General features: G+C 32.8%; 1 protein-coding gene and 1 long non-coding RNA gene across 2 annotated transcripts in view; one reads left to right on the top strand and one right to left on the bottom strand.

The window, feature by feature from the left end:
- The window catches only part of LOC134687290 (mitogen-activated protein kinase kinase kinase 5-like), a 90,786-nt gene that overhangs the window by 14,732 nt on the left and 49,611 nt on the right, over positions 1-26,443 (top strand). Inside the window, exons 4-8 of the mRNA XM_063547445.1 lie at positions 8,429-8,601; positions 15,754-15,829; positions 21,341-21,433; positions 22,138-22,293; positions 26,002-26,123. Coding sequence (XP_063403515.1) covers positions 8,429-8,601; positions 15,754-15,829; positions 21,341-21,433; positions 22,138-22,293; positions 26,002-26,123 — 620 coding nt within the window. The remainder of the gene's footprint in view (positions 1-8,428; positions 8,602-15,753; positions 15,830-21,340; positions 21,434-22,137; positions 22,294-26,001; positions 26,124-26,443) is intronic.
- Positions 11,688-14,277, bottom strand: LOC134687293 (uncharacterized). Its single transcript, XR_010101755.1, has 3 exons — positions 13,765-14,277; positions 12,951-13,019; positions 11,688-12,187 (listed from the first exon to the last, which is right to left on the bottom strand). It is a non-coding gene; the product is annotated as an uncharacterized LOC134687293 (long non-coding RNA).

Raw genomic sequence — 26,443 nt, forward strand, 5'->3', positions numbered from 1 at the left:
TTCCACTGTAATTACTAGTACTGGGCCAAGTTCATTATAGACAGAGATAATTTTCTAACAATAATGTTTAGTAAAGTAAAATCTACAAACATATCGCCATCACCAAAACACAATTGTGTCATGAATTTATCTGTGTCCATTGTTTAATATGCACATAGACTAAGGTGAGTGACACAGGCTCTTGAGGGCCTCTAGTTATTGGTATATCTTACAGTATACTGTCTAAGTATGACACCCTGAAACATTCTTTCGAGCAAAGGGTTTGGACTCAGGTTTCTTAGATTTGTTGGTTTTTCCTGGCCACCAGGATTTTAAAGTGGTAGGATGAAGAAAAGGATACAGTGTGGTCATTACTGTTAACTAAATGTTTTGAATTAAATTTTATTCATTATAAACTCAAACGATATAAAATATTTATAAGATAAATTCAAACACTTGTTTCATAGGAATAGCTCACCAGCATGTGCAGCTGTTTTCTAAATATCCATGCTATTTACATACATGTATCAAATATCATATTAAATGACAATATATTTACACACTGCAATAAATATTATTATCGCTATTTTGTGCATATTTCTTTTGATCTTTTTTTGTGATAATTTTCATATCATGCTTCTCGCTTGAGATGGAAAAATTATCGCTAGAAACTAAGGAGGCCACGTGGCGTTGCTAATGAAAATGACATTGAAATTGACAACGTCGTCATAGGTAATAGCGATAACAGATTATCATTGCTCATCTCAACTCAGTTGCTTTTCTCACTTTCCCTGTCCCAGCTCAAGCGAGAAAATCAATTTCGTTGAGATAATCAATGACAATCTATAAAAATATCATATATCTACACTACTAAATCTAAATCTAAAGACCTTTTTTTTCACCTAATAAACGTATAACTGAAGAAAGCTACAATCCAACTTATATAAGGTTGTATATACTTGATACCTGGGTATACTCATTACTGAAAATATTACCCTTTTACATCGATTACTGTTTCAAACAATAAGCAATTAGACAAATTAATAAATTCCGGAACTATCTGAATGCGATTTCTCTTAGTCATTTCATTATATGTCACATGTTACCTTTAAGCCTTCTGTACGTTCTGCAATTGTCAGACACACCACCAAACGGTGTAACGGTATTTAGGATTTGTTACATACACAGGTCATAATAACAGGGTTGACACTTCTAAATTCACTCATTGTCGCATTGTTTCCTATTTTAGACTAATATTTTAATCAACATGACTTTATACAATGACAATATGAATACTAAAAATCTGGACTTAAAAAAAGGTATACCGTATTTATTCTATTTAAAGCCCCCTTCTAATTAACACCCCCGCTACTGAAAATCTTGCGTTCAGAACTTTTGACTTCTAATAAACGCCCCCATTTTGAAGTTAAAAAAAACCCCAAAAAAACATCAATCCGGTCACTCAGAAACATGAAACGAAAAATCAATAATGCCCATGTTTTAATCCACTCCGATAATCCAACACAGTGTGAACAAGTTCCAAAAATAGATCTGTCAGTTACACAGTATGCTGTTGAAATTATGTTCCATTGATGTGCACGCTTGTTCATTTGAAAATTTTAACAAACTATTTGATGAGGTCACATTACCGATAAACACTATTTATAGATTATGGCGACAATAAAAAACACGTGTATGTTACTATAGTCTGTTTTAACAAAATTCAGGTAAAGGTCAATCAAGTAAGGTATAAAATTCGTTTCTCTAATTGACGCCCCCCTTTTGGAAATTGTCTTCGCCAATTGTCTTCGCGTTTATAAAAATAAATATGGTAGTTCCAATTTGTAAACTAATATAGGACAGTGCTGCTGATTAAAATTTACTCCATTCCTGGCCCTTTTGTTATCTAAGTAATTAATACATTTTGTATTACCAATAATTGATAAGTTCCAGGTCGACAGGTTCAAACAGAAAGATTTTGAAAGCAAAGAAAGGTGTTTTGAGTGGTGCACAACACTTTCTATTACAAAGAAGGTAGCGCATTTTCAACAGTATGTACTGTGTGTGCTCTACACTATCTATGCAAAATACATTGTTTTGAAAGTGTTATACACCATATACACCACTCAAAACATTATAATACAGAATAAACATGGAATTTATTACAGCTTTTACATTTATGCTAGCAAGACAAATCTTTGTTTGGCTTGCTTGCTTGCTTTGCTTGTATCAATGTTTGCTCAAGTATGGCAATTAAGATAGGCGGGGCTTCAGCTTGTATACATCATACTTAAATTTTATTGGACGTTATGTTTGAAGTTAAGGACACTAAATTTTAAAACATCACAGGATGACAAATATAAAGCGCAATCGTAGAAATGGAAGCCAAAAAATTGTATTTGTTTTTTCTCAAAGATATGCATTTACATCATCCAACTTAAAAGACTGTCGTCAAGTACTTTTAGTAAAACAAAATAGCTATTCGAAAACACCTACTCTGATTTTGTGATTCATTACATAGGTATTTCATTTGACCCATATATTTCATCTTTTGGTACTGTGATTTTTTTATGTAATAAAGTCAACCTGTAGCTTTGCTATATAAAAATGATAGATTCTGAAGCGAGATGATGTATCAAATATTCTTTCTTTGTACATTTTTAAGACAAAATATTCATCTCAAACACACCCTAACATAAGAAGGTTCACTCGATTTTCTCTTTTTGATACAATTTATCATTTTTTTATTTTTTTTTCTTGAGTCACATAATGGAAGGACAGACACGGATATAGCTGAACTTATAGATTGATATGTTCTCCGTCCGTATTAATTTAAAAAAAAATGGAGGTTATGCATTTTCTTCATCCAACTTGATAGATAACCATGTCGTCGACTTGATATATAATTGTTCTGCTTAACTATGTAATAGATAAATTATAAACTTATGCAAGTGGTTGGTTTTTTTTACAATAAAACACTTCGTATTTGAGAAGAAAATTGTTATTTTATTTGTTTCTATTCACTTTTAAAAAAATTGTTTACTATAGTAAACATTACAGAAAGCATTGGTCACCTTCTCTATAAAAAAAGAATAATTAGTTTGAAGGTTTACAAGCAAAAATTAATCCTAAGTGCGAAATATTCAATAACAATGGACATAATAAATAAAAGGGATGAATTAAGTCATCCCCCCTACTTAATTTGTCCCTTTTTTTTAGAAAATCAAGTGCACCTTCTTATGTGAGGGTGTGTTTGAGTTCGAATAGCTTTTTAGCTCACCTGGCCCGAAGGGCCAAGTGAGCTTTTCTCATCACTTGGCGTCCGTCGTCCGTCGTCGTCCGTCGTCGTCCGTCGTCGTCGTCGTCCGTCGTCGTTAACTTTTACAAAAATCTTCTCCTCTGAAACTACTGGGCCAAATCAAACCAAACTTGGCCACAATCATCATTGGGGTATCTAGTTTAAAAAATGTGTGGCGTGACCCGGTCAACCAACCAAGATGGCCGCCACGGCTAAAAATAGAACATAGGGGTAAAATGCAGTTTTGGCTTATAACTCATAAACCAAAGCATTTAGAGCAAATCTGACATGGGGTAAAAATGTTTATCAGGTCAAGATCTATCTGCCCTGAAATTTTCAGATGAATCGGTCAATCGGTTGTTGGGTTGCTGCCCCTGAATTGGTAATTTTGAAGAAATTTTGCTGTTTTTGGTTATTATCTTGAATATTATTATAGTTAGAGATAAACTGTAAACAGCAATAATGTTCAGCAAAGTAAGATCTACAAATAAGTCAACATGACCAAAATGGTCAGTTGACCCGTTTAGGAGTTATTGCCCTTTATAGTCAATTTTTAACCATTTTTCGTTAATTAAAGTAATCTTTTACAAAAATCTTCTCCTCTGAAACTACTTGGCCAAATTAATCCAAACTTGGCCACAATCATCTTTGGGGTATCTAGTTTAAAAAATGTGTGGCGTGACCTGGTCAACCAACCAAGATGGCCGCCACGGCTAAAAATAGAACAAAGGGGTAAAATGCAGTTTTTGGCTTATTACTCAAAAACCAAAGCATTTTGAGGAAATCTGACATGGGATAAAAATGTTTATCAGGTCCAGATCTATCTGCCTTAAAATTTTCAGATGAATCGGTCAATTGGTTGTTGGGTTGCTGCCCCTGAATTGGTAATTTTGAGGAAATTTTGCTGTTTTTGGTTATTATCTTGAATATTATTATAGATAGAGATAAACTGTAAACAGCAATAATGTTCAGCAAAGTAAGATCTACAAATAAGTCAACATGACCAAAATGGTCAGTTGACCCGTTTAGGAGTTATTGCCCTTTATAGTCAATTTTTAACCATTTTTCGTAAATTAAAGTAATCTTTTACAAAAATCTTCTCCTCTGAAACTACTTGGCCAAATTAATCCAAACTTGGCCACAACCATCTTTGGGGTATCTAGTTTAAAAAATGTGTGGCGTGACCTGGTCAACCAACCAAGATGGCCGCTACCGCTAAAAATAGAACATAGGGGTAAAATGCAGTTTTTGGCTTATAACTCAAAAACCAAAGCATTTTGAGGAAATCTGACATGGGATAAAAATGTTTATCAGGTCAAGAAGTATCTGCCCTGAAATTTTCAGATGAATCGGTCAATTGGTTGTTGGGTTGCTGCCCCTGAATTGGTAATTTTGAGGAAATTTTGCTGTTTTTGGTTATTATCTTGAATATTATTATAGATAGAGATAAATTGTAAACAGCAATAATGTTCAGCAAAGTAAGATCTACAAATAAGTCAACATGACCAAAATGGTCAGTTGACCCGTTTAGGAGTTATTGCCCTTTATAGTCAATTTTTAACCATTTTTCGTTAATTAAAGTAATCTTTTACAAAAATCTTCTCCTCTGAAAATACTTGGCCAAATTAATCCAAACTTGGCCACAATCATCTTTGGGGTATCTAGTTTAAAAAATGTGTGGCGTGACCTGGTCAACCAACCAAGATGGCCGCTACCGCTAAAAATAGAACATAGGGGTAAAATGCAGTTTTTGGCTTATAACTCAAAAACCAAAGCATTTTGAGGAAATCTGACATGGGATAAAAATGTTTATCAGGTCAAGAAGTATCTGCCCTGAAATTTTCAGATGAATCGGTCAATCGGTTGTTGGGTTGCTGCCCCTGAATTGGTAATTTTGAGGAAATTTTGCTGTTTTTGGTTATTATCTTGAATATTATTATAGATAGAGATAAATTGTAAACAGCAATAATGTTCAGCAAAGTAAGATCTACAAATAAGTCAACATGACCAAAATGGTCAGTTGACCCCTTTAGGAGTTATTGCCCTTTATAGTCAATCTTTAACCATTTTTCATAAATCTAAGTAATCTTTTACAAAATCTCCACTGAAACTACTAGGCCACAATCATCTTTGGGGTATCTAGTTTGAAAAATGTGTCCGATGACCTGGCCATTCAACCAAGATGGCCGCCACGGCTAAAAATAGAACATAGGGGTAAAATGCAGTTTTTTGCTTATAACTATGAAACCAAAGCATCTAGAGCAAATCTGACAAGAAGTTAAATTGTTAATCAAGTCAATATATATCTGCCCTGAATTTTTCAGATGAATTGGACAACTGGTTGTTGGGTTGCTGCCCTCCAATTGGTAATTTTTAAAGAAATTTTGCCGTTTTTGGTTATCTTGAATACTATTATAGATAGCGATAAACTGTAAACAGCAATAATGTTCAGCAAAGTAAGATCTACAAATAAGTCAACATGACCTAAATGGTCGATTGACCCCTTAAGGAGTTATTGCCCTTTATAGTCAATTTTTAACAATTTTCATTAATTTGGTAAATTTATGTAAATTTTTACCAAATATAGTTCTCTGTTACTAATGGGCAAAGTTCATGATAGATATAATTGTAAGAAGCAAAATCGTTCATTTAAGTAAGAACTTCAAACACATCACCATCACCAAAATACAATTTTGTCATGAATCCATTTGTGTCCTTTGTTTAATATGCACATAGACCAAGGTGAGCGACACAGGCTCTTTAGAGCCTCTAGTTTGTTTTACTTAAAGTACTTTACGACAGTCTTTTAAGTTGGATGATAATAAATGCATATCTTCGAGAAAAAAACAAATACAATCTTTTGGATTCCATTTCTACAATTGCGCTTTATATTTGTCATCTTGTGATGTTTTAAAATTTAATCAGTGTCCTTAACCTAATACATAACGTCCAATAAAATTTAAGTATGATGTATACAAGCTGAAGTCCCGCCTATCTTAATTGTCATGCTTGAGCAAACATTGATACAAGCAAAGCAAGCAAGCCAAACAAAGATTTGTCTTGCTAGCATTAATGTAAAAGCTGTAAAAAATTTCAAGCACAAGAAATTATGCAAATTTTATAATAAAAAATAACTCCAAGTTGAAATTATTGCCTGTTATTTAGGGTTATGCTAAAGATATATTTTTTAAGTACATTTATAAAATAAGATATCTTTAATTCTCAATTTTATTAAAATAGATATAAAAGCTAGTCAAAGATTGTCAAGGAGGCAACTTTTGACCAAAGGACTAAAAAGTGACATTTTCTAATCTATAAATGATCTTCAGCAATATTCTGTATTTGATTTCAATATAAAAATGTTGAATTCTAACAACGAAAGTACTTTCACATTTATTTTTAGTGTCAGAGGCGAAATTTGATTCACTTGACGTTATATTAACCTACATTTGTCTGAAACGTGGGATTTATCATGTGATCATTTAATCCAAAATTCATCATTTGGCTTGATTTGGATTATTTAGAAAGCTGTATCAGCATGATGTACTCAGTGTGAAAATCATAAAAATAAACTCAATTTGTGTTATTTTGGTATCAAGAAAATGTTTTGTTTTAAATGGCGAACACTTTCACAATCTAATGTTGTGGAATATTTTTGCTTATTATGGTAAGCTTGCTTTTCTAATGATGTTTATTTTGTATTTTAAACATTTCTCATTCATCATTCAAAGATTTATACTAATCAACTGCACATAAATGCAATAATGGCATCAGCTTTAGTTAATGAGTTTCTGTAAAAATTGAACTGCATCTTTTTATTTTAACTTTATTGTAAAATGCTTAAGAATTTAGTTCAGCATGAAAGAATATATCATAGTTGTATGATTTAGATAAATGCATAAAAATGAAATAATTCTAGGATATTAATTGTGGTTATTTTATAACATGTGTATTTCCAGTGCTCTAAAAGGGAGGAGGGGGACCGTATTTTGTATGATCAATGAAGTCTTGTTGTCATCAGAAAGAGGAGTTAAGTCTCCCTGATTCTTTGAAGATTTTTTCTTACTATTTATGTGATTTAAGAAAAATATAAAGTGAAAGCCAGAATGTCTGTAAAAATTGAGGTGGATAAAGCCAAGATTGCTATAAATCTATTGTCTGGACTTTTATTGATTTCTCATTGAAAAAAAACATGCTTTATGTAATTTTAAAAGTGCAACATTGGTGAGTTGATTATGTAATGGACATATCCTGATATATTTTATATTATAAATTATTGATTTTACAGGAAATTCTATACAAGACATATATTTTTTTTCAACTTTTTTTGATAGATGCACAACTCAATTCAGATTTAATTGTAGTTTCCATGGAAGTTGTCTCAGAGTTTGAATTTTTCATTTAAATAGAAATGATTGAATATATAAAATTGATTTTTGAGGGCACAATATGTTTAAATACATTTATTTAACATGATATTGACACCAAATCGTAGTTGACATTGAATTCAATAATTATCCTTTATGAAAGAGGAGAATATGTGGAAATGAACCTAAAAAAGCATACATCTTTATCATATGAAAATCGGAGATGGAATACAATGTGGTAGTTAATATGAAGAATTAGTCTTTTATTACAAAAGTCATATTTGATCATGATAGTTTGATTGACAGCTGGTCCTCATTTACAAAGAATTGTGTGCATTATCAGGATATATAAGATTCTCTAGAACGGTACAAGTTATATCATTTTTGTGAGGAACTTATCAAATTGTTGAAAAAGATTAGGTTCACATTTCAGTAATTTTTTTACTGGAATACCATGACAATGAGATAAATTTAGAGGTTTTAGAGAAAATTTACAATTTGACGATGAACTGACTTTTTCTTTGACAAATTGTGACTTAAATTAAGAGTTGTCTCATTGGCACTCATACCACGTCTTCTTATATCTATTGATATATAAAAAATCTAAAGGCTTTTATGGATATTGCAATAGCATAATATGTTAATACTCATATTTTTTTTTTCAATTTTCAGTTATCTTTACGAATTTCCAACACCTGGTAAATTGACAGTTATTATAAAAACCAAAGTCCTTTAAGGGATATTGCATTTTCTAAGTTAACACATATTTTTTTTTATATTTCAGTTATCATGTGGTACAAACGTTGAATTTCTACCCTATTTAGTGGACGCCAATAATGTACCTGTAGTTGTAGAAAATTCAACCCTGCCTCAGGATATGTGTATGCACCCAGAAAAAGGAATGTCCTTATATTATCAACTAAAGAAACGACTGATAGAATTACAGAAAGAAAATATGTAAGAACTATTTTTTGGAGGGAGCTTAGAGTTGAAAAAACAATACTGTAAATTCAGAATTTATTGCGATTTTTTAAAAATTAAGAAAAACGGGGGATTAAATAGTGCGATTTCAGGGGAAAGGTTAAAATATTTTGTTAGATATCAATATGTGAGGTCTTGTTATTGCGATACTCATACAATCACATTATTCACATTAACAAAATCTCGCAATAATTTCTGAATTTTGCAATCATTATATTAAATGATTTTTTTTTATTGTATGGATTCTTTCTTATCTAACTTCTTTTAATTACACTTAAAGATGATTTTAAATGTTTTAATCAATTGTGAATTTGTCAAATGTCAATAGCCTTGATTATTTGCATAACTAAGAGGAAATGATATATAATATTTTTAAAACCCCTGCCCCCTTTTTAGACTTAAGCTTTTAGCCATCTATTTACCTAAAGAAAGGTATATTTTAAATTATTTCAAGTCTGTTATCACAAGGATGAATTTAAAATTATAGGTTTGTAATAGCCATGTAATTTGGGATAGTAATGATTTCAGGCAAATGCCATAAATGTGATGAAAAATTTATGTGGAATATTATGAAATATTAGAATTTAAATATGAAACTTCAAACATATGAATTTAAATCGGGGAAACAACTTAGATTACATTTACAATTAAGTAGATTTGTGTATTGATTGTACGAACTCAGTGGTAACTTTCCTCATCAGACCCTAGGCTTGTAATTTGTCAAAGGAATAATTGCTTATAGAGGATACATGTAGTCTGAAAACTCGAGTTGTAGCTTCAACAAAACATGTAGGGTGCAAATCTATTAATAGTTTGGATAAGGCAGGTAGGCTGCAAAGCTAAAACTAAGTCTGAAACTGGAGTTATAGCTTAGATAAAACAGGTAGGCTGTAAAACTAAGTCTGAAACTGGAGTTATAGCTTAGATAAAACAGGTAGGCTGTAAAACTAAGTCTGAAACTGGAGTTATAGCTTAGATAAAACAGGAAGGCTGCAAAGCTAAAACTAAGTCTGAAACTGGAGTCATAGCTTAAATAAAACATGTAGGCTGCAAAGCTAAAACTAAGTCTGAAACTGCAGTTATAGCTTAGATAAAACAGGTAGGATGCAAAGCTAAAACTAAGTCTGAAACTGGAGTTATAGCTTAGATAAAACAGGTAGGATGCAAATCTATTAATAGTTTGAATAATGAAGGTAGGCTACAAATCTGATACAGGCTAAATGGGACAGGTTGGCTGTAAATCTATCATAGCATGCATAGCCTGAAAGGAACTGCTATAGACCTTGATTCTTATAAATTATTGGATGAGACAGGTAGGCTGCAAAGCTAATAATAGATTGGGTGAGACTGGTAAGCTGCAAAGCTAATAATAGATTGGGTGAGACTGGTAGGCTGCAAAGCTAATAATAGATTGGGTGAGACTGGTAAGCTGCAAAGCTAATAATAGATTGGGTGAGACTGGTAAGCTGCAAAGCTAATAATAGATTGGGTGAGACTGGTAGGCTGCAAAGCTAATAATAGATTGGGTGAGACTGGTAAGCTGCAAAGCTGATAATAGATTGGGTGAGACTGGTAAGCTGCAAAGCTAATAATAGATTGGGTGAGACTGGTAAGCTGCAAAGCTAATAATAGATTGGATGAGACAGTTAGGCTGCAAAGCTGATAATAGATTGGGTGAGACTGGTAGGCTGCAAAGCTAATAATAGATTGGATGAGACTGGTAGGCTGCAAAGCTAATAATAGATTGGGTGAGACTGGTAGGCTGCAAAGCTAATAATAGATTGGGTGAGACTGGTAAGCTGCAAAGCTAATAATAGATTGGGTGAGACTGGTAAGCTGCAAAGCTAATTATAGATTGGGTGAGACAGTTAGGCTGCAAAGCTGATAAAAAATTGGATGAGACAGTTAGGCTGCAAAGCTAATAATAGATTGGGTGAGGATGGTAGGCTGCAAAGCTGATAATAGATTGGATGAGACAGTTAGGCTGCAAAGCTAATAATAGATTGGATGAGACTGGTAGGCTGCAAAGCTAATAATAGATTGGATGAGACAGTTAGGCTGCAAAGCTAATAATAGATTGGGTGAGACTGGTAGGCTGCAAAGCTGATAATAGATTGGGTGAGACTGGTAGGCTGCAAAGCTGATAATAGATTGGGTGAGACTGGTAAGCTGCAAAGCTGATAATAGATTGGGTGAGACTGGTAGGCTGCAAAGCTGATAATAGATTGGTGAGACTGGTAGGCTGCAAAGCTGATAATAGATTGGGTGAGACTGGTAGGCTGCAAAGCTAATAATAGATTGGATGAGACTGGTAGGCTGCAAAGCTGATAATAGATTGGATGAGACAGTTAGGCTGCAAAGCTAATAATAGATTGGGTGAGACTGGTAGGCTGCAAAGCTGATAATAGATTGGGTGAGACAGTTAGGCTGCAAAGCTGATAATAGATTGGGTGAGACTGATAGGCTGCAAAGCTAATAATAGATTGGGTGAGACAGTTAGGCTGCAAAGCTAATAATAGATTGGGTGAGACTGGTAGGCTGCAAAGCTGATAATAGATTGGATGAGACAGTTAAGCTGCAAAGCTAATAATAGATTGGGTGAGACTGGTAAGCTGCAAAGCTAATAATAGATTGGGTGAGACTGGTAGGCTGCAAAGCTAATAATAGATTGGGTGAGACTGGTAGGCTGCAAAGCTAATAATAGATTGGGTGAGACTGGTAGGCTGCAAAGCTAATAATAGATTGGGTGAGATAGTTAGGCTGCAAAGCTGATAATATATTGGGTGAGACAGGTAGGCTGCAAAGCTAATAATAGATTTGGTGAGACTGGTAGGCTGCAAAGCTGATAATAGATTGGGTGAGACAGTTAGGCTGCAAAGCTGATAATATTTGGATGAGACTGGTAGGCTGCAAAGCTGATAATAGATTGGGTGAAACTGGTAGGCTACAAAGCTAATAATAGATTGGGTGAGACTGGTAAGCTGCAAAGCTAATAATAGATTGGGTGAAACAGTTGGGGCAATATGCGCAATTGTTTTTCCATAGGCCGTAATGGTAACGTTTTCTTCTGTTGCTCAGCCCATATAGTAAACTTGTATATGCATGATGGCTTGTTTCGAAGCTGAGACTTTTTTACATATGTGGTTAAATTTTCGGGGTACGAAGTGTGATTCATTTTTCCGTAATTTAGCAAACCCACAGTATCCTTTTGCTATGTCGCTCCTCATGGTAAAAAATCCCAATTTTAACACAATAAGTTCTTTGAAATTTTAATACTTTGAACACATTTCATAGCTCCATGGTTTTTACACATTTATTCTGTGTTCCCTTATTTTCTAAATTAACACTAATGGTTCAGCTCAGTCATTTGTTTATCATAGAAATGTGTCAAATATCACTACACAGAGATTTTTTGTTACAAGTGACTTTTGTGTTCCTCATTTCAAGGCGCATTAGGGGTATTGTCCCATATTGAAATCCATAGTTCTGATTTTCCCAAATATTTTTAGGTGATCTTCATCGGTATGACACTCTGAATAAATCTGTGTATTTTTGTCCATTTCTGAAAAAAATTAAAGTCGTTTCAGCACTATATGGCAATGACACTTTTATCGCTAAATTCATTTATTTTTAATACAACGTGTATGTATAATTAATTTCTTCCAGTATACCTTTACTAGTCAAAACAAGGACAACACTTCTGATGATAACCTTAAATTACAATACACAGACCCTATTAAAGCATTCTATAACATGTTCTTGTGTCTTAAAGTGCATTTTGACAGAGAAATTATGCAAAAATGTAGATTTCATAAAAAAAACCACACCAAAATAACTATTCTTACTAGTGGACATCTGGTATATAATACTGTGGAAACCCCTCAAAACTACTGGGAAAGTCATTCTTATCATGTAATTAGAGTGCAATGAAGTGCAAATTTTCAAAACTTGTCCATTCACATAATTCTATTTGAGAAAAAAAGGCTTTTTACATGTATTTCAGTGAAAACCCTTTATCAGTGAGAAATCCACTTGAGGTATTAAAGGAAACATTGTGACATCACACGTATTATGGCGTCATTTAATAATGAAAGATCAAAATAGTGCTAAATAGAGTTTGCAGTGTTACATGAGAATCAGTTGCCGCAAGATTTAACTCGAAATGTTGAGTCGAAAAGATCAGTAACCAAGCCTTTTCATTTAATAGCAAGACCATAGCAACAGTTTTCATATAAGCATATTTCTAACATACCAACTGTTATTTCATTTGCACAAATACCATAAATAAATAATTTAGAGCTTACCTAATAAATCAAAATGCTTACCAGTTATTCAGGACTTTTTAAAACCTTTAGTTTGTCATCTCATATTTAAAAGTAATGATATGTCTGGAACTGAAATAAGACAAAAAAATTAACTCAAACTGTGTTATCATTTAATTTTAATACATAAGTATTATTGAGAGAAAAATGTAATTCTTGAAAGTTTTATCACAAAGAAAGAAAAATGCTTCTCCCTTGTGGCTTAGCCACCTTCATTTAAACTGTTTATATTAGAAGCAATGAGTAGTAGCTAAATAGCTTAATACATGTAGTTGAATAGCAATATTGTTTTCAAGAAGGTTTGACCCTCCCCCTTTTTCACTGAGAAATGACAATATCTTGTGTTTTGCTCGTGTGCATTAACAATAGTAATTCCTGATTTTCTTAATACATGTACATGTTTTTTTTCTGTTTATTTGCATATGATATCTACTGACCAGGGTCAAATCATTGGATAAAAGCACATGTATGATGTATCTCACTTTACTCGTGTGAAGTGTGTTATCTCCCTTGATTATCAGCTATTCCTGTAGACCAGAGTGATAATTGCATAACAAAGACTATATTTGGTCATGTTTACTTACAATTTATTTATATTGCATGTAAGTTTTTTCTTGCCTTTTTCAATTGAATAAACAATTTATTTCGGATCTCTCGGGGGTAAACAAAGTTATGATTGTGCCTAAAAAAAGTGTTCAGCCCCGTGCCAGTAATGCATTTAAAAGTGAAAAAATTATTGAATTTTTGCTGTTCTTTATCAATAATATTTATCTGAAATCATTTATGATAACTAGGTATAAATAAAAAAAATACTAACCATCATTTTAACAATTTTCTGTGGTGTACAAGGTGAAATTAGCTTAAGATATCTCTGGATCCTTTCTTACAAGATGGGGCAATATGCGCAATTGTTTTTCCATAGGCCGTAATGGTAACGTTTTCTTCTGTTGCTCAGCCCATATCGTAAACTTGTATATGCATGATGGCTTGTTTCGAAGCTGAGACATTTTTACATATGTGGTAAAATTTTCGGGGTACGAAGTGTGATTCATTTTTCCGTAATTTAGCAAACCCACAGTATCCTTTTGCGATGTCGCTCCTCATGGTAAAAAATCCCAATTTTAACACAATAAGTTCTTTGAAATTTTAATACTTTGAACACATTTCATAGCTCCATGGTTTTTACACATTTATTCTGTGTTCCCTTATTTTCTAAATTAACACTAATGGTTCAGCTCAGTCGTTTGTTTATTATAGAAATGTGTCAAATATCACTACACAGAGATTTTTTGTTTACACGTGACTTTTGTGTTCCTCATTTCAAGGCGCATTAGGGGTATTGTCCCAGTTAGGCTGCAAAGCTGATAATAGATTGGGTGAGACTGGTAGACTGCAAAGCTAGTAATAGATTGGGTGAGACTGGTAGGCTGCAAAGCTTATAATATTTGGATGAGACTGGTAGGCTGCAAAGCTAATAATAGATTGGGTGAGACTGGTAGGCTGCAAAGCTAATAATAGATTGGGTGAGACAGTTAGGCTGCAAAGCTGATAATATTTGGATGAGACTGGTGGACTGCAAAGCTAATAATAGATTGGGTGAGACTGGTAGGCTGCAAAGCTGATAATAGATTGGGTGAGACAGTTAGGCTGCAAAGCTGATAATATTTGGATGAGACTGGTAGGCTGCAAAGCTGATAATAGATTGGGTGAAACTGGTAGACTACAAAGCTAATAATAGATTGGGTGAGACTGGTAGGCTACAAAGCTAATAATAGATTGGGTGAGACAGGTAGGCTGCAAAGCTGATAATAGATTGGGTGAGACAGGTAGGCTGCAAAGCTGATAATAGATTGGGTGAAACTGGTAGGCTGTAAAGCTAATAATAGATTGGGTGAGACAGTTAGGCTGCAAAGCTGATAATAGATTGAATGAGACTGGTAGGCTGCAAAGCTGATAATAGATTGGGTGAGACAGTTAGGCTGCAAAGCTAATAATAGATTGGGTGAGACTGGTAGGCTGCAAAGCTGATAATAGATTGGGTGAGACAGTTAGGCTGCAAAGCTGATAATATTTGGATGAGACTGGTAGGCTGCAAAGCTGATAATATTTGGATGAGACTGGTAGGCTGCAAAGCTGATAATAGATTGGGTGAAACTGGTAGACTACAAAGCTAATAATAGATTGGGTGAGACTGGTAGGCTACAAAGCTAATAAAAGATTGGGTGAGACTGGTAAGCTGCAAAGCTAATAATAGATTGGGTGAGACAGTTAGGCTGCAAAGCTGATAATAGATTGGGTGAGACTGGTAGACTGCAAAGCTAATAATAGATTGGGTGAGACTGGTAGGCTGCAAAGCTAATAATAGATTTAATGAGACGGATAGGCTGCAAACCTAATAATAGATTTGGTGAGACATGTAGGCTGCAAAGTTAATAAAAGATTGGAAGGGGCTGGTAGGCTGTACAGCTTATAATGAATTTGAAGTGACAGGTAGGCTGTACAGCTAATAATAAATTTGATGTGACAGGTAGGCTGTACAGCTAATAATAAATTTGATGTGACAGGTAGGCTGTACAGCTAATAATAAATTTGATGTGACAGGTAGGCTGTACAGCTAATAATTGATTGGATGTGTCAAAAGCTTGTCTTGGAATGGAATGCTGCGTCATATTTTGATATTTACTTTAAGTGGTATGCACTTAAAGATATGTTCATAACTTGTTTCAATGAGGTATCAGGATAAATTTAACTTTCAAAGATGTTATTTCATTATATTTTGAAAACAGCATATATTTTTTTTTTACAGTGCTCATCAGAAAGAAAGATTTTTAAATGATTTGAGAAAAGCAAGACAAAGTTATAAGGGTGAAGAACTTGTCAAGGTAATTGAAAGCATAAAATATAAAGCATTTTGAAAATTCCAAAATACTGTGGATTCATATATTTTTGTGGATTGAGGAAAACTTGCATTTTCGTGGATATCTAATTTCATGGTTTTGGCAAAGTCTGCATACATTACTTGAGAAAACTGTGACTAATTAAACATTTGAATTCATGGTTCTCTATACCCACAAAATCCACTCAAATTGGTATCCAATGAATATGAATGAATCTACAGTATGAAGATTTTATTATGTACTGAGTACTGTCTACTAGGACATCCATCTATTTGTTCCTTCTTCAGTCTGTTCAACACTTTGTCCATCCCACTTCAGGGTTAAGTATTTGGTTGATTTAGTTAATAATGGTAAGGGGTCACAGCAAGCTATAAAGGGCCCAAATAATGACAAGTGTTAAACCATTCATACAGGAAAACAGAATAGTCTAATCTATATAAAAACAAGAACCGAGAAAAACTTATGAACCAAATTCATAAATGTCAAACAGGCAATCATGACTGTCTTGCCTTGATTTGTAGAATGCATTTTGCAAGTTTTTTCCCAGATGCAGATTTAGCCCAGCCATGCTTTATAGCCCAAATTTGGTTATATAAGTGTGTTTATTTAATATTTTACTGCCTGACCGCTATGTGCAGCCTCTCCCCTTTTCTTTAAAAAAAATTCTCAATCCATTTCTGATTATCTTGGTCAATTTATGTGTAATTATTATTTTCATAGATTGAAATATAGCACTCATAGGTCAAGATCACCATATGGCCATCGACATTGAGCAGAACACATACTATATAGTATATAATTAATTTCAGCTTAAAAAAAGTGTCACATTTTTCCATGTATATTATTGATTTATCTCTCGCCATTTCAAAATTGAGCTGTGTCTGACGTATTACTATTTAGATTATGTAACTGTAATAAATGGCAATAAGCAGAAACAAATGATTGGTTTCATATAATGTATTAGTGACCATATCCAAAATAAAAGGGCTTCAGAGTTTTTGAAAGTCTCCCATGCCAAAAGAAAATATTTTAACATTTGAAATACAAAAGGGAGATTTAAATATATAAATGACACAAAGGGCATATGAGGACATGAAGCCCATTGGGAACAATTTACCCTTAGAACATATAAAATGGTCATGATTTTAAATCTATATATATCTCTATAATCCATACACATTTTGAAATGTATAACATACAAGTTTAATGTAAGAATAAATTAGGGAATGGACACATTAGATAAGTATGATACCTATGGCATTTTATTTTTTTTTAAAGTTAAAAAGATGATGAAGTGTGATGTGTGAATAATCACGTATTTTTTTTATCGTGTAAGTGAAAAGTTTATGATACAAATGATGCATACATTTATCTCTCATTAGCACATATATCCAAATTAATGGTAAAACTTCCCAAAGCTTAGTGAAAGGTTGTTGTACTAAGAATACGTTAACAGTAGATATACAAAAGGAACAATTAAGATGTGTGAATACTAAACAAAGGGCATGTGAGAAAATTAACTTCATCTTAGATAAAATTACACCATGAATGAGTGCAATGGCGATAATTGAAATGTTATTTGTCATTCATAAAAAAAAAATGAATCATGCAAGTCATCAATGTAAAAAAAGTCATCAGGCATCGGACACCTTAATTGATTACCATATAAAAATGGCATTAAATTCAAATTCAAATATTTTATTGGACAAAGCACATATGATACAATGCGTATTCCAAGATATAAACACATTAAACATGACAATTTATGCAAATACAACATAAAGAAAACATTTGACGTACCAATTATATATATAATATCACAGTATTACATAGTATTATACTTATGGTAGACCAACTGACATTAGATTATTATTACGAGCTTCAAAAGCTTGACTTAAATAACTACATATTTGTCTGGTGTTAACTAGATTTACTGGGTTAAGTAAATAGATCGTTGATTTAATATCATCATCATTATTAAGGTTTTTGAAAATATCAAACTTCTCTCGAAGGTCTTTATATAGAGGACAATGTAAAAGAAAATGAACTTCATCTTCCACTTTATCTTTACAAAGTTTGCAGTATCTTTCACTTGCTAAAATTTTTGGTTTGCTATACCTCCCAGTTTCAATTGCAAGTGAATGTGCACTTATTCTAATTTTTGTAAGCAGTGACCTATCATATTTTTTAATATCAAATCTTAAGTAAGCTTTCAAGTCAAATGATGAGCACATTTTACTATAAAATCTTAGTTTACCTGTGTTATTAGATTTAATATTCTCAAGTTGACCCAAAATCTTGCATTTATAAAAGTTTTTCAGTGAGTCCTCAAACATTTTATGTGATATTTGAAGTGAATCAAAGTTGATTAACTTTTTTAGTTTATGTAAGGACTGTACCCAGCAAGTGCTCTTTTGTGTATACAATTTTTTATCTTCAATGAATGCAGATTTTAATAGATCAAATTTTGGGTTGTTTCCAACTTCAATGTCAGTAAATCTAGCATAGTATTTAAACATTAGTTTATATGATATAAAACACACTGGATATAGCTCAAGTTCTGTACGTAAAGCTAAATTGGAAGCCTTACCATGAACACCAAGAACATTTTTCATAATCATATTCTGAACCTTTTCAAATGGTAGTTTATCAGCAGTGTCAAGATTTATATTAAAATCTGAGATCCAAATTTCAGATCCATAAGTCATAATTGGTGAAATTAATGAGTTGAAAAGTCTTACCCATTTTTCCACTGCAATACAATTAGAATATGGTAATTTTGATTTCAAGGCGAAATATGCCTTACATGCTTTATCAGCAAGATTTTCAGCTGCTATATTAAGTTTGCCTCTATTGTTGAAGACTATACCTAAGTATTTAATTTCCGTAGCAGATTCTAATGGTTGGGGACCAAAATAAAAGTAATGTTTATCTAATAAAGATCTATTTTTACTATTTGATAAAATCATAGTTTGTGTTTTCTTGGTGTTCACATTTAGGCCCTAATCAATACAAAAGGATTGTAAGGCATCCACACAGTGTTGCAAGCCATTAGGTGTTTCTGAAATTAAGATTAAATCATCTGCATAAAGAAGATGACTAAAGTTATTCTGATTTAAATTAACTGGATCAGACAAAACAGACAAAACAGATTTACAGTTGAGACTTCTTAATGGGAGATTTCTAGGCGATTCCTTAGGATTTTTTACTTTTTATAATTCTAATGGCCAAAGCACAGTTGATTATATGTTAACAACACCTAATTTATTCTATTGTGTACAGCATTTTATTGTTAGATCTCCAGTGGAATTGTCTGACCACTGTTTATTATCTGTATGCTTTAAATCATGTACTCAAAGAGAGACAACTCTTGAGTCTCATTCAGATGTTGGTAAATTTCAATGGGAACATTCCATGTCAGACAATTATCATGATGCTTTATTGCATAAAGAGTCTGTAAATGATATATTAGATCTAATGAACAATATTGATGATGAAAACTGTGATGATATTGATTTTCTTGTCTCATCATTTAATAAAATTTATGTTAATGCAGCATCACAAACTTTAGTATTATAGCGAACCCTATTGAACCTTTCTATAGATTCACCTGCAAGTTACCTGTCCATTTAAACTTTGGGCAGTTCTATTGTCCCATCTATCATCTATTGTCCCATCTATCAAAATATAAATTTTTTACTCGGGTAAATTAATCAATGAGTGATATATTTCTCTTAGAAGAAATTTAAAGGTCCTGGTGAATAAACTATACAGAGAACAATACCTGTTGTATTTGTTAGATGGGACAATAGAACTGCCAAAAGTTTAAATGGACAGGTAACTTGCAGGTGAATCTATAGAAAGGTTCAATAGGGTTCGCTATAAAAAAGAAAAGTTCTCGTCCATCTAATAAGAGAAAAAGAGCTAAATCAAAATAAGCATGGATGTCCAATGATTGTCTTTTGTTGAGGAAAGAAGTAAGGTCTCTTGGTAAAAGACTCCAAAATGATAAAATGCTGTACACAATAGAATAAATATCATTTACAGACTCTCAAAATTAATATTGTTTCTGATTTTTGTTTAATCCCATATTTTCTATAGTTGCCTTATAAATAATAGATATCTGGAAACACAAATGTTATACCAGTAATGTTGCATACAATTTTGAGAAACTTTACCAAAATTAACAAATTAATTTAAGTAAAATGTGTAGTTGTAACACTTTACATTTTATGACAAAATTACTGATAAAAAAAATTAAATTGTCATAGTCAAAATATTATTATCAGTTATATTTAAACAAAGGTTTGAATTTTACAATACTTTAGATTTATTGATAATTGTTGTGAATACTTATTTTTCAGGGTATTGGTAAACCCACAATTTCAAATGTTGAACTAATTTAAATTTTCTTTAGACTTGTTTGCAGGCTTTGGCAAAATTGTGAAATTAAATATCAAATTTTTTTTATATTTTTTTTTTTTATTTTTTTTTTCTTCCTGTATCCATTAATATTACTATTGACATCAGAGAAAGTAAACAAATTTTTATGAAAGTAAGAGTCCCAAAAAAATTTGAAAAGTGACATTAAAAGGTATGAATGAGAAAAAATAACAAGGTGTGACAAAGGGTGATAAAGTCCTCATATGCCCTTTGTGTCAATTACACATAGAAAATGTCCTTTAGTTCTTTTACAATTTGGATTTTTCCTTGGAACAATATCCTTTCTGACATTTCTTAAGCTATTTTCATTATAATAACTACTTTCTTCATTTGATCTTTACATCCTCATTTCATATTTGTGCGAAGATATATGTCACTTATAATTTATTTGTTTTTCAATTAGACAGCTGTCCAGCTATAGCATCTGTCCTAAGTCAGGAATCTGATGTACAGTAGTTGTCGTTTGTTTATGTAATTTATGCATGTTTCTCGTTTCTCGTTTTTTATATAGATAAGACCGTTGATTTTCCTGTTTGAATGGTTTTACACAAGTAATTTTGGGGCCCTTTATAGCTTGTTGTTCGGTGTGAGTCAAGGCTCCGTGTTGAAGGCCGTACATTGACCTATAATGGTTTACTTTTATAAATTGTTATTTGGATGGAGAGTTGTCTCATTGGCACTCACACCACATCTTCCTATATCTATATCAGACAAATTTAACTGAAGCCAGACTTAAAAATATTTTGGTTTGCCCAAACCCTACCCAAAGGTAGAGACAGGGGGTAGGTAGGTAGGCATTTTCTTTTTTTCTAATTGGAAAAAGAGAAACTGAAGTGTCAGATGTTTTTTTTTGTCAAGCAGATTTGATTAAAAAAAAACTTTCAAATTAAGGCAATAACACATTTTTAGAAGGCAGCTATTTTCTGGATAGGTAGGGTTAGGGCAAACAAACATATTCTTTTGTATGGCCTGATCTCTTCTGATCACACTGTTGGTCACATGTTGTTAGAAAATGAACATTTTGTTTAATGATGATTATCTTTTTTTTTTCAGCATTTAGACGGTATGAGGAGACGACTTGATGACCCACAGTTACTGTCTGTTGATGTTGTGTTTAACATGCTGCTATCATTCAGAGATATTCAGGTATGAGACATGTGTTTTATTCAGAGATATTCAGGTATGAGACATGTGTTTTATTCAGAGATATTCAGGTATGAGACATGTGTTTTATTCAGAGAATTCAGGTATGAGACATGTGTTTTATTCAGAGATATTCAGGTATGAGACATGTGTTTTATTCAGAGATATTCAGTTATGAGACATGTGATTTATTCAGAGATATTCAGGTATGAGACATGTGTTTTATTCAGAGATATTCAGGTATGAGACATGTGTTTTATTCAGAGAATTCAGGTATGAGACATGTGTTTTATTCAGAGATATTCAGGTATGAGACATGTGTTTTATTCAGAGATATTCAGGTATGAGACATGTATTTTATTCCGAGATATTCAGGTATGAGACATGTGTTTTATTCTGATTCGAATATATCTTGAATTATATAAAATATCAATGCTGTCATTGTAAAGGTCATCTTTAAAAAATGGTGTTATCTTTTTTGGCCAGAAATGCAGTTGAATAAACAACAACCAATGCTTTATACAATGCAATATTTAATGTTATTTCCCACTGGTAAATTGAAGCAATTTGTACCCTTCAGTGCTTTGCACCGTATTATTTTTTAATTTTTTTTTACTGGTAAATCATACTTTATTAATATTTTGACATTTGTTAGTTGGATATATGACATACCATTACCTTATTCCAGACTTGACATTATTTTTCAGGAATACAATTCTATGGTTAAGTTAGTAGAAGATCTAGAGAACATACCTAACAATACAATCTCATCATCTATTGGAATACAGTATCACTATGCCTTCGCATTGAATCGGAGGAATAAGGAAGGTGACAGACAGAAAGCTCTCAATGTTGTAACAAAGGTATGAATTATTTCTATCAGATGTTATTTATGGTTATCATTCCCACCACCACCATTGGCTTTAATGCAAATTTTTCTTTGGCTCAAATCTAGATTTAAGTTTGAGAAAAGAGAATTATTTCTATCAGATGTATTTTATGGCAATCATTCCCACCACCATCATTTGATTTAATGTAAAGCTCCCTTTGGCTCTATTCTAGGATACAGTTTAAGAAAAAAATGAAATAAATGAATGAATAAATGAGTAATAGGTTGTTTAGATAAGGGATCAGTGTTTGAAGATAATACTGTTTTTAGCTCACCTGGCCCAAAAGGCCAAGTGAGCTTTTCTCATCACTTGGCGTCCGGCGTCGTCGTCGTCCGGCGTCGTCGTCCTGCGTCCGGCGTTAACTTTTACAAAAATCTTCTCCTCTGAAACTACTAGGCCAAATTTAACCAAACTTGGCCACAATCATCATTGGGGTATCTAGTTTAAAAATTGTGTCCGGTGACCCCGCCAACTAACCAAGATGGCCGCCATGGCTATAAATAGAACATAGGGGTAAAATGCAGTTTTTGGCTTATAACTTAGAAACCAAAGCATTAAGGGCAAATCTGACATGGGGTAATATTGTTAATCAGGTTAAGATCTATCTGCCCTGAAATTTTCAGATGAATCTGACATTCCGTGGTTAGGTTGCTGCCCCTGAATAGGTAATTTTAAGGAAATTTTGTTGTTTTTGGTTATTATCTTGAATATTATTTTAGATAGAGATAAACTGTAAAAGCAATAATGTTCAGCAAAGTAAGATCTACAAATAAGTCAACATGACCAAAATGATCAGTTGACCACTTTAGGAGTTATTGCCCTTTATAGTCAATTTTTAACCATTTTTCGTAAATCTTAGTAATCTTTTAGAAAAATCTTCTCCTCTGAACCTGCTGGGCCAAATTATTTGAAACTTGGCCACAATCATCATTGGGGTATCTAGTTTAAAAATTGTGTCCGGTGACCCCACCAACTAACCAAGATGACCGCCATTGCTATAAATAGAACATAGGGGTAAAATGCAGTTTTTGGCTTATAACTCAAAAACCAAAGCATTTAGAGCAAATCTGACATTGGGTAAAATTGTTAATCAGGTGAAGATCTATCTGCCCTGAAATTTTCAGATGAATTGGACAACTTGTTTTTGGGTTGCGGCCCCTGAATTGGTAATTTTAAGGAAATTTTGCTGTTTTTGGTTATTATATTGAATATTATTATAGATATAGGTAAACTGTAAACAGCAATAATGTTCAGCAAGGTCAGATTTACAAATAAGTCAACATGACCAAAATGGTCAGTTGACCTCTTTAGGAGTTATTGCCCTTTAAAGTCAATTTTTTACCATTTTTCGTAAATTTTATATATATTTTACTTAAATCTTCTTCTCTGAAACTGTTGTGCCAAATTGATCCAAACTTGGCCACAATCATCTTTGGGGTTTCTTGTTTAAAAAATGTGTCCAGTGACCTGGCCATCAAACCAAGATGGCCGCCACGGCTAAAAATAGAACATAGGGGTAAAATGCAGTTTTTGGCTTATAACTCAAAAACCAAATAATTTAGAGAAAATCTGACATGAAGTAAAATTGTTAATCAGGTCAAGATCTATCTGCCCTGAAATTTTCAGATGAATTGGACAACCTGTTTTTGGGTTGTGGCCCCTGAATTGGTAATTTTAAGGAAATTTTGCTGTTTTTGGTTATTATATTGAATATTATTATAGATTTAGGTAAAATTTAAACAGCAATAATGTTCAGCAAAGTAAGATCTACAAATAAGTCAACATGAACGAAATGGTCAATTGACCCCTGTAGGAGTTATTGACCTTTGTAGTCAATTTTCAATCTGCTTCCTTTGTTTAATATTCACATAGACCAAGGTGAGCGACACAGGCTCTTTAGAGCCTCTAGTTTTCTTAATTTTTAAGTAACACACTGAAGTTTTTATTAGCTCACCTGGCCCGAAGGGCCAAGTGAGCTTTTCCCATCACTTTGCGTCCGGCGTCGTCCGGCAACGTCGTTAACTTTTACAAAAATCTTCTCCTCTGAAACTACTGGGCCAAATTAAACCAAACTTGGCCACAATCATCATTAGGGTATTTAGTTTAAAAATTGTGTCCCGTGACCCGGTCAATCATCCAAGATGGCCGCCATGGCTAAAAATAGAACATAGGGGTAAAATGCAGTTTTTGGCTAATAACTCAAAAACCAAAGCATTTAGAGCAAATCTGACATGGGGTAAAGTTATTTATCAGGTCAAGATCTAACTGCTGTAAAAATTTCAAATGAATCGAACAACCAATTGTTGGGTTGCTGCCCCTGAATTGGTAATTTTAAGGAAATTTTGCTGTTTTTGGTTATTATCTTGAATAGTATATAGATAGAGATAAACTGTAAAAGGCAAAAATGTTCATCAAAATAAGATTTACAAATAAGTCAACAGGACCAAAATGGTCAGTTGACCCCTTTAGGAATTATTGCCCTTTATAGTCAATTTTTAACCATTTTTTGTACATCTTAGTAATCGTTTACAAAAATCTTCTCCTCTGAAACTACTGGGCCAAATTAAACCAAACTTGCCCACAATCATCATTGGAGTATCTAGTTTAAAAATTGTGTCCAGTGACTCGGTCAACCAACCAAGATGGCCGCCATGGCTCAAAATAGAACATAGGGGTAAAATGCAGTTTTTGCTTATAACTCAAAAACCAAAGCATTAAGAGCAAATCCGGCATGGAGTTAAATTGTTGATCAGATCAAGATTTATCTGCCTTGAAAGTTTCAGATGAATCGAACAACTCGTTGTTGGGGTGCTGCCTCTGAATTGGTAATTTTAAGGAAATTTTGCTGTTTTTGGTTATTATTTTGAATAATATTATAGATAAAGATAAACAGTAAACAGCAAAAATGTTCAGCAAAGTAAGATTTACAAATAAGTCAACACGACTGATATGGTCAGTTGACCCCTTTTGGAGTTATTGCCCTTTATAGTCATTTTTTTACATTTTTCATAAATTTTTGGTAGATTTTTAGAAAATATTTTTCACTGTAATTACTGGGCCACTTCATTATAGATAGAGATAATTGTAGCAACAAGAATGTTCAGTAAAGTAAGATCTACAAACACATCACCATCACCAAAACACAATTTTGTTATGAATTTATCTGTGTCCATTGTTTAATATGCCCATAAACCAAGGTGAGCGACACAGGCTCTTGAGAGCCTCTGGTTCATCCTCAAAAAAATATTCATGAACATTAATGTTTTTTGGAAATATTGCAATTATTCATTGAATAGACCTTATCACTGTTTGGGAATCAGCTACACTTGAACTGAGAAACTATTGACGTCATAAAACAATCACATTTCTCCTTTGTGGCGTCAGACATTTTCTATTGTGACGTCATAATTTTACAGGAATTTTTGTGGTTCCCAGTAATAGTGGACAAACAGCAATAAGGTGTATTAAATTTATAAATATTTAGAATTGCATCAATAACTTTTATTTGTATGATGACTATAAACTTAAATAATAAATAGTATAGGATATTAATATTTAATGTCAATGACACTTGTTCAAATATTGACGTTGATTTGAAAAATAAAAATATATATGTATTTATATGGAAATGGGTTTGGGAGTACTTTGAAATTTGGATACATGTAAATATTGATTTTGTAGGCCTTATCAAAAACTGACAACCAGACGCCAGACATGTTGTGTCTCTGTGGTAGGATATACAAGGACATGTTTGTGGAGAGTGATTACACTGACAAGGAGGCATTAGATAATGCTATTTTATGGTTAGTAGTATTAAAATATATGGTGTGTGAGATTGATTGTTGTTTTGGGCTGTTCCAAAATTAATTGTATGGTTTTGGTGGGGAAGGGGAGGCATCAAATTATTTTATCGTACATTGTTAAATTTTGTAAGAATTCTAAATGAAAAGAAAATTTTGTATTTTGGGTAGTCCAAATAATTATGACGTCTTGAAAGGCTATTATATTTTTTTTCTTTGACGCCTTACTTCGACGTCATAATGCTGAAGCCGCCATTTTCGGTTGGACTTTGAGAGCATATTTTGCTCTCAACTTTGAGACCCAATTTAGCCATCAAATTTTC

Source organism: Mytilus trossulus, chromosome 10, assembly GCF_036588685.1.
Source record: "Mytilus trossulus isolate FHL-02 chromosome 10, PNRI_Mtr1.1.1.hap1, whole genome shotgun sequence".
In the NCBI taxonomy this organism is placed as follows: Eukaryota; Metazoa; Mollusca; class Bivalvia; order Mytilida; family Mytilidae; genus Mytilus; species Mytilus trossulus.